This window comes from Solanum verrucosum, unplaced genomic scaffold (genome assembly GCF_900185275.1).
Source record: "Solanum verrucosum unplaced genomic scaffold, falcon-dt-bn FXZP01000207.1, whole genome shotgun sequence".
Lineage (NCBI taxonomy): Eukaryota > Viridiplantae > Streptophyta > Magnoliopsida > Solanales > Solanaceae > Solanum > Solanum verrucosum.
In genome coordinates, this window is record NW_026019996.1 from 1,134,024 (window position 1) to 1,142,340 (window position 8,317).

The window sequence follows — 8,317 nt, forward strand, 5'->3', positions numbered from 1 at the left end:
GGCCATATTAGTGTGATAATTTTATCGTGTACCTACTACCTCCCACTGGCGTAGGTATTTGTTATTCTGCCTAGGCAGATGGAAATTTCTAGCCTTTTTTGTTTGTGCTGGAACTTGAGCGGTAATCTCATTCATTTCATTGATCACTAGAAAGCGGTGGCAGATCGCAATTGTAATCAAGTAGTGGGAAGGGGATCCAATCTTAATTCTAGAATTGACTTCTTCTAACTCAATCATCAATCTACATTGTTCCTTTGGCGTATTATATTAGTTTTTACCACCAATCTTTTCTACTTGGTGGTACTATGTTAGTTTTTACCCTTAAAATTTACTCCATCTCTGAAGCCTCACTATGTGGTATCTCTTAAGCCTTTTTGTGGCCCCAAATTGTGTCCGGGTTACAAGTACCTTCAAATTTAAAGAAGTTGGTACTATTCGGGACTGATATAGAAAGAGCAATTTCCTTCATTGCGGGATTACCAAGCCTGGAGTATCTCCAGTTACAAGATCTGTATCTTATAGATTCTGAACCGAGTTTTTCTCAATCAAAAGAGTGGTGCCTTCGAGATATCACGTTCCATAAACTGAAGTTCTTGAAACTGTCGTGCTTAAGTATCTCAAGGTGGGATGCCTCCTTTCCCCTACTCGAAACACTTGTTATAAGAGCATGCGACAATCACAAGGAGATCCCCCTTAGCTTTGTAGATATTCCACCACTGAAACAGATTAAGTTGATTTGGTGCAACAACAAATCTCTGGAGGCTTCAGCTGTGAGAATTAAGGAAGAAGTAGAAGCCATTGAAAGATGTGACTGTGTTGACATCACTACCCAAGTAAGTAGAAACAAACTCCTATGTGCTGTTTTTTGAGTATGTATGTGCATCTAATGTGCAAACAATATGCTCAATACAGAATTTGGGGGGAAGGAATATAAGGAGGCTGTGAATCAAGTATGTACCTGTAACCACAACCATGGTATTGTAACACTACTACTGATTGCTAAGTTTGTCTTGATTGATCATCTCTTTTTCTGTATGATTGGAGACAAATATATATCAGATGGTCTTTTACTGTGATTTCTTGTTGCCACTGTCAAATCATTGTTTCATTTTTGTTTTTGAGCATCATAGGAAGCCAGATATATCAATATCACCTGTCAAACCCCTAATCAGCTTTCCAGGAGGACAATGGCAGTCCCTGAAATTAATGAGTATAAGTTAACGACAATGTTGATAATATATGGTATAGCCACACAAATCTTATGACAGGTTTAGACAACCCCTGAAGTAATATATTGTTAGCACATTCATTATGTTAGAACGATATTTGATTTATTGGAGAGTGCTACCCAACTTCAAATACTACACCTTACCTTTGAGTGGTCCACCATTGTATCCGAGTTACACTTGCCTTCAAATATAAAGATGTTGGTACATACGGGGACTCATATAGAAAGCACGATGTCTTTCGTTGCAGGACTACCAAGTGCACTGTATTTGTGAAGGATTCAAAATCAAGAAAGAAGTCAAAGAGATTGAAGGATGCGATTGTATAAACCTCATCATTATCAAAGTAAGTAGAAACTGTGAAAAATTAAAATTGAATTTTTGGAGGTACAAAATATATCTTAGATATTTAGTAGAACTTTCTAGAATTTTATATCTTTGATATTTGTACTTAAGTAAAATCTAGAATAGTCTAGGATAGTATCTAGGATAATTATCTTAAAGAAATATCTAGATATTTAGAAGATAAAGTTTACTAGAATTTTCTTTGTAGATGTATCTAGAAGAATTTCTAGAACCATCCATGAACAAGTATAAATAGAGGATGATCTTGTACATTTGTAATCAACCCAAACCCAACAAACCCAAGACAACCTAAGAACAGCTCAAATAAAAGAGTTTTCTTCCATAAACAAGTTCTCTTTTCTAGTTTTCTCTTCCTTAGTTGAATCTTCCGATCTTAGTTAATGATCTTGGGCTAGCAGAAGGGTTCTCCAATTATACTTTTCTTCTGCTATTCTCTACAGAAACAAACACCTATGTTCTGTGTTTTGAGTATCTATGTGCATCTAATTTGATAACAGCATGTATAATACAGTGAGGAGAGCTATCACTAGCAACTGTGAGTCAAGTGCCTGCAGAACATTATACAAGAGAATCCGCAACTTCATTTTGCGAGAGATCTTTCAATCAATACTTTTTGCTACATGGAAAGCAGTTTGAATAAAGCAGTATCATAGTACTATTAGCACTCTACTTTCAATTATCAGAAGAATATCAAGAAATGGCTCCAAAAGGTACACTGCTGTTGGCCTTCGTACAGATGCGGTACTTTGGGCACTTGGGTTACTTTGAATGAGCACACATGCTGTCTCCTAGCACTGCACTTACTGTTTTTCTTTTGTTTTATATAAAGGCCACATTAGTTTGCCTACGATAATTTTATTATGTACCTACTACCTCCCACTAGCATAGGTATTTGTTAATTCTGTCTTTGAATGAACACACATGCTGTCTCCTAGCACTGCACTTACTGTTTTTCTTTTGTTTTATATAAAGGCCACATTAGTTTGCCTACGATAATTTTATTATGTACCTACTACCTCCCACTAGCATAGGTATTTGTTAATTCTGTCTACCAACATTTATGCAAATGGGAAATTTCTTGCCTTTCTTTGTTTGTACTGAACTTGAGCGTAATCTCAAATGATTTTCACCCATTTCATTGATGACTAGAACGCGGTGACAGATCGCAATTGCAAGCAAGTAGTGGAAAGGGTATCCAATCTTAATTCTAGAATTGACTTCTTTCAACTCAATCATCATTCTACATTGTTCCTTTGCGCACTATGGTAGTATTTACAAGCAATCTTTTCTACTTGAGCCTAATCAAGTAGAAGATAATGCTGATCAATCAAACGTCAAAAGAGGTAGCAGAGAGGGTCTGTTGCCTAAATGTCCAGTTGATACCTTACTTTGCAAATTGCAAATAACAATGCAGTGGACCAAATTGACCTATGAAAGGGGAGAAAAGAGCTATATGATGAAAAGTTGTGCAGACAGATTCTGTTCTTTTAGCACATGCTAATGATTCCTTTTGTTCCTTATGGCTAACAATCAAAATGTGCCTTATCAAATCAAACAGAGACGAACAAAAAAAAAAGCATAACAAATATTCAAACTTTTGGCTTTCTATGAACAAATTTGCAGTTTCCAGAGTGCTGATGCTGATTAATCAAGTAGTAGCAGTGTTGCTGAGTGTTCAAGATCATGGTTTGATATTTGATCTACATGACTAGCTGGCCATAGTAACAAGACCTCCATCTTACCATTGACATCTGACAACGCAACTGTAAATTGTTACGAATAGCTTATCATCACAAAAAAACATGTCATGTGGAATAAGTATGAACTCTGCTTTACTCATCCAAAGAGTTAATATCTCATATGTCACTCAACTAATAGTTATTTTCATAGAAAATCACTCAAGTTTTTTTATAACTTCAAAGTCAACTCAACTAATGGTTCATTTCATGTAAAATCAATCAACTTTCTTTTATAACTTCAAAGTCAGTCACGACCAATTGGCACCCAACCGAAAAAGTTAGTACCTTAACTCCACCATTTAGCCTAGAATATGCAAGTTTGAGCAATTTTCTTAAGAAGACAAGTTCAAAACAAATTCAAAGATTGGAATAAATCAAACAGTTTCCAAATACAGGTTTGGATGTAAAAGAAAACAAACTCAAAAAATTTCAAATGAGGAATGACATCAATTCTTACTAGCACATCTTTGTGCAAATGAAGGCAATATCAATCTTGCGTATATGATTCAAACAAAAAAAATGGTTGGTTCTGACTACCTTGCCGAGCAAACAAATGATCTGAAGACTGAAATCACCTACATATTTTTCCCTTTTAAAACAAAAAGATACTGCAAATTAACCAACCTCCTCAGCAGCAATAGCAGGAGCAGCAGGAGGAGGAGGAGGAGCTTGCCTCAATCCAGTTTCAACATCCCCTGCTGCTGCTGCCGTTGTGTTCTGTTCCAGCAACGATTGTCGGCATGTTGGACATGAAGAATGTAAAGCCAACCAAATATCTATACACTTCACATGAAATCCATGGTGACATTTCGGCAAAACTCTCACTTTTTCACCATCAACGAATTCTCCCAGGCAAATGGGACAATCAGTAGCCGGAATATTAACTCCTGATCCATAAACAGAGAGGGGAAGTTGCCTCAGTGTGCTCTTTTTCAGCCCTGTTGCAGCTAATCGTGCAGTTTCTGACTCGAAAGCAAATCTCCTGCTGCAACGTAACGCACATCTCACAATTGAATTCAATCCAAGAGCACATATTAATGCACAAAGCAGAGCAGCTAAAATGATCACCATGTTTGTATCGAAATTCGCTTCGTTTGAGTAACCATGGTGAGGTTTGCTTATTGTACTACTAGGTGGAATTACAGGATGTGGATCAAGAAGTAGCCTATAAGGACGATGATAAACCTCCATGATCTTCAAATTCCTAATCTTGGATTTTTGCACTAGAAGAAGAAGAAGAAGATTATACACAATTCTTCGCAAAAATTGGAACTGGACTAAACCAATTCAAGTTTAAATCATGTAGAGTGTTATAGAAGATACTCAACTCCACAATTAACACACTTCCGAGAAAAAACATAGATTATTAAAAGATCCTATTAAGCACAACGATCATTGTAAATTCACAAATTAAAATGCCAGTGAATAAAAGAAAATATAAAGAACAAGTGGTGGGGAGCTATGTGTTTGTTTATCTTTGGTTTCTTTATAAGAGCAGTAAAGGTAAGAAGAGATGTGATGATAAATAGAGATTTAAAGGTGATATTTAATTGTCACCTGAAAAATTAGGAATTCTAATTCAGAAACAGTTTTTTCTTTTTTGGAAAGCAAAAGCATCCTTAATTAACTGAGACAAGACAGTATAATTAGATCTGTTTCAACTAGTATAGTATATAGTAATAATATACAATAAATAAAGTTCAATAGAGACAAATCTTTCTTTTACCTGTTTCATGTCTATTCAAATTGAATACAACTTCTAATATCTTCATTTTTTTTTATCCCTTCCTTCGACTTCTCACACAATCTTAAATTTCACTGTAACAATAAAGCCTTTCATTCAAATTTTCACTAAAAATTAGTTACTTGTCATTAAATTCAGAGTCGCTTAAATTTTAGATAACTATAAAGAGTGCTGATAAAGATATCAACTATGCTAAAAAAAATCCCAATTTTTTCATGGCATCGATTTAGGGTCAATAACAATGATCACTAAAACTACCTAAAATTTGGATCTTATAATATCATTAATGACACACCTTATTGGCAAATATTAATATTAAGAAATGTCTCAATAAAATCACAATTACAATATATATATATATATGTTGTTTGGTGTAGTGTTTGGAGGTGAGGTTGTCAACCCTCTTGTCTTAATTTCTCTATGACTATTTACTCGACCCAATTTAATTAATCATTATACTAAAAATAAATGTCTCATATTAGTTATTCATTTTACTAAAAATATATTGATTAAATCCTTTCTATATTACTTTTGCAATTTTTTTTTAAAGTGTTCATATTTATTACTCCCTATAAAACTTTTAATTAAGGAAAAGTAGAGGGGGAAAAGGTGAAAGTGGGGCATGGGCTGTTAATGTGGATTATGGTACCTGATCCTTTCTAATCACTATTTGCTTCACACACGATAAAATATGTTTAAAATGCTTATTCTCAGCACCAAATCCTACTTTAAAATTCATAGTATCTGCAATTCACCCTTACTTTTATCATTTTAATCGACTTCCCAATTTGTTTTTAGATATACAGGTCAAAACTAAATTTTTTTTTTTACCTCATTATCTGTCTTTTTCTCCTTTTCCCATTTTTTCCCAATATCAGGAAAGTTAAAAAAAAAAGGAAAAGAGAAAAAACTTTTTATCCTCATTTAAAATAGTGATGGCCAATTCCCCTTTCTAACAATAAAAAAAAAAAGAAATGCAAACTAGTCTACAACCAAATTAGTGCTAATTTTTTTTAAAAAAATGCTTGATAACAAAGGAAAATACTTTAAAGATGCTTCTTTCTTGACTTGGTAAATCAATATTTCAAAGTTAAATTGACTTCCACCTCATTAATATGTTGAATGACATGCCACAAAATATATCCTTTAGCTGATGGAGTTGTTTTTTTTTCTTAATTAGAGGTCATGAATTTAAATTCATGATATAGAAAAATCTTTGATAGAGAGTGCTTCTCTTTGAATGAACTCTATGTAAATTTGAAATAGTCGAACTTTCAATATGAATATCAAATATCGGATGAAAATAAAAAATATATATATGTTGAATGACATAAGGTACACAACACAATGGATTGACAAGTGTGCCTTTTTTTTATCTATTCAGATTTTATTATTTTTTTAAAGTGTCTTCTTTATTCTTAAGAAAAAAAAATACGTTTGGCCTTGGTTGAATGAATTAATAAGCAGTTTTACTTGTCCAAGTAAATTAAAACATAACGTTTGATTTGTCTTGTTTGTTAGGCTGCTAGTGGTACAAAATGGGACACCCTCTTGTTGTCTTGAGCACATATCAATGACTTTTGATGTTAATCTTCTTTAAAACTTTGACAATGATATTTTAGAAGATCTTAAATGAGAAGATATTAACGTGGACCAATATATTTAAATTGAAAATTTATTTATCCAATTTATAGATCCACTGAAGGATGAGAGCATTCCCTGCCATCAACTATTTAAATTGAAAATTTATTTATCCAATTTATAGATCCACTGAAGGATGAGAGCATTCCCTGCCATCAACTGTGGTATTGTGGTGAGACGGCTTCATCTTTGATCAGAGATTTCGGGTTTGAGTCCTGATAAAAAGAAAATTTTATTAGGAGCGTCATCCCTAATGAGATTTGAAGGGCGCGATTTGGATTTAATCGGGACTCCAATGCTGATTTCGGACATTGAGTGAAAAATTAAAAAAAAAAACATTCCCTACTAATAAGGGCTTCGGACACTGGGTAGGAATTTAAAAAAAGCATAATAAATTCGGCGTGAATTATCATTTCATCTACGAACTATTGATAGTCTTAAAAACATATTTTTACTTGACTAACTGAACTTAAATACACTCCCCATCTTGCAACATACGTCAAATACACACTTAAATTCTCACCAAATTTAGGATTGTTTTCAACACCTTTTATTAAGAGTATCATTCTACCACAAAAGTTTGAGACCGCTTGTTATGTCATGTTACACTTTAGGAGTGTATCTAGATTTATTTAATCAAGTTAAAAAATATTTTTAAGACTATCAATTGTTCAAAAATATAACTAATAATTTACATCAAATTTAAGAATATTTTCAATACTATCCTCTACTAAATTTGAATTCGAAATTTCTATCTATGAATAAAACAATCTCAAAACTATTCTCTCACACTTTTGAGAAATAAGTTGAAGGAATTACGTGTGAATAAAAGATTGGTTTGATGAATTCCCAATATCTTAGGCAACTAAACCATTGCCACTCAAATAGTAAAGCATAGGTCCACACATGATAAATTCATAGACAGGTGTCCATGTTCCCTAATCAATCTTGTCTCATTTAAGTTCCACCACCTACATCTTCCTCTCACCAACTTTGGTTACATCACATTTATTAAATCTTAAGTCTCACAAAACTAACTATCATTATTTGCTAAAAAAAATTCACTAATATATATAATTACCTTACTATTATACCCACCACTACTCATGAGTATAAACATAATTATTATATTAAGATTTTGGTTCCGGTTAGTCAAATAATTAATCATATGTAGTGTCTTTTAATTTTTTAAGAGAATTGTAAAGGTAACCTTTTTTAAATTTAGTTTATTTTATAGTAATAAAAAGATTTAATGATATGATGAATAATCTTTGTGAACAGAAGTTGTCGCTTTATTGAAAAAAGGAGTTTGTCACATGCTTCAGTACGCAGTGTAGCAAGGGACAATTAATTCATATTTTCCAATGTGTATTATCAGAATTAGTGTTATTGGGGGATGCTTCTTGGAATATGAAACACAAAACAGGATCTATTTTCAATTTTGAAATACGTTAAATCAATAACAAATTAATAAGATATTTTTTATGAATTTTTGATTTATCAGTTTTTGTAATTAACAATTTAATTTTCAATTTACTAAATAAGAAATGTAATATATATATATATATATATATATATATAAAATATGAGTTCTCTTCTCT

At 32.7% G+C, this 8,317-nt stretch overlaps 1 protein-coding gene across 1 annotated transcript; it reads right to left on the reverse strand.

The window, feature by feature from the left end:
- Nucleotides 1–2,999: 2,999 nt before the first annotated feature.
- LOC125819343 (RING-H2 finger protein ATL74-like) lies at nt 3,000–4,738 on the reverse strand. The gene is made up of 2 exons (XM_049498796.1): nt 3,956–4,738; nt 3,000–3,343 (listed from the first exon to the last, which is right to left on the reverse strand). The coding sequence occupies exons 1-2, from the start codon at nt 4,520–4,522 to the stop codon at nt 3,293–3,295; spliced, it is 618 nt and encodes a 205-aa protein (XP_049354753.1). The 5' UTR covers nt 4,523–4,738; the 3' UTR covers nt 3,000–3,292.
- Between the last annotated feature and the right edge of the window lie 3,579 nt (nt 4,739–8,317).

Bases quoted from the DNA above. Each gene is read 5' to 3' on its own strand.
- LOC125819343 (XM_049498796.1), bottom strand. From the start codon at position 4,522: ATGGAGGTTTATCATCGTCCTTATAGGCTACTTCTTGATCCACATCCT. The intron at 3,344-3,955 runs GTTGGTTAATTT...TTGCGTTGTCAG, and splicing joins CTGCTATTGCTGCTGAGGAG to ATGTCAATGGTAAGATGGAG.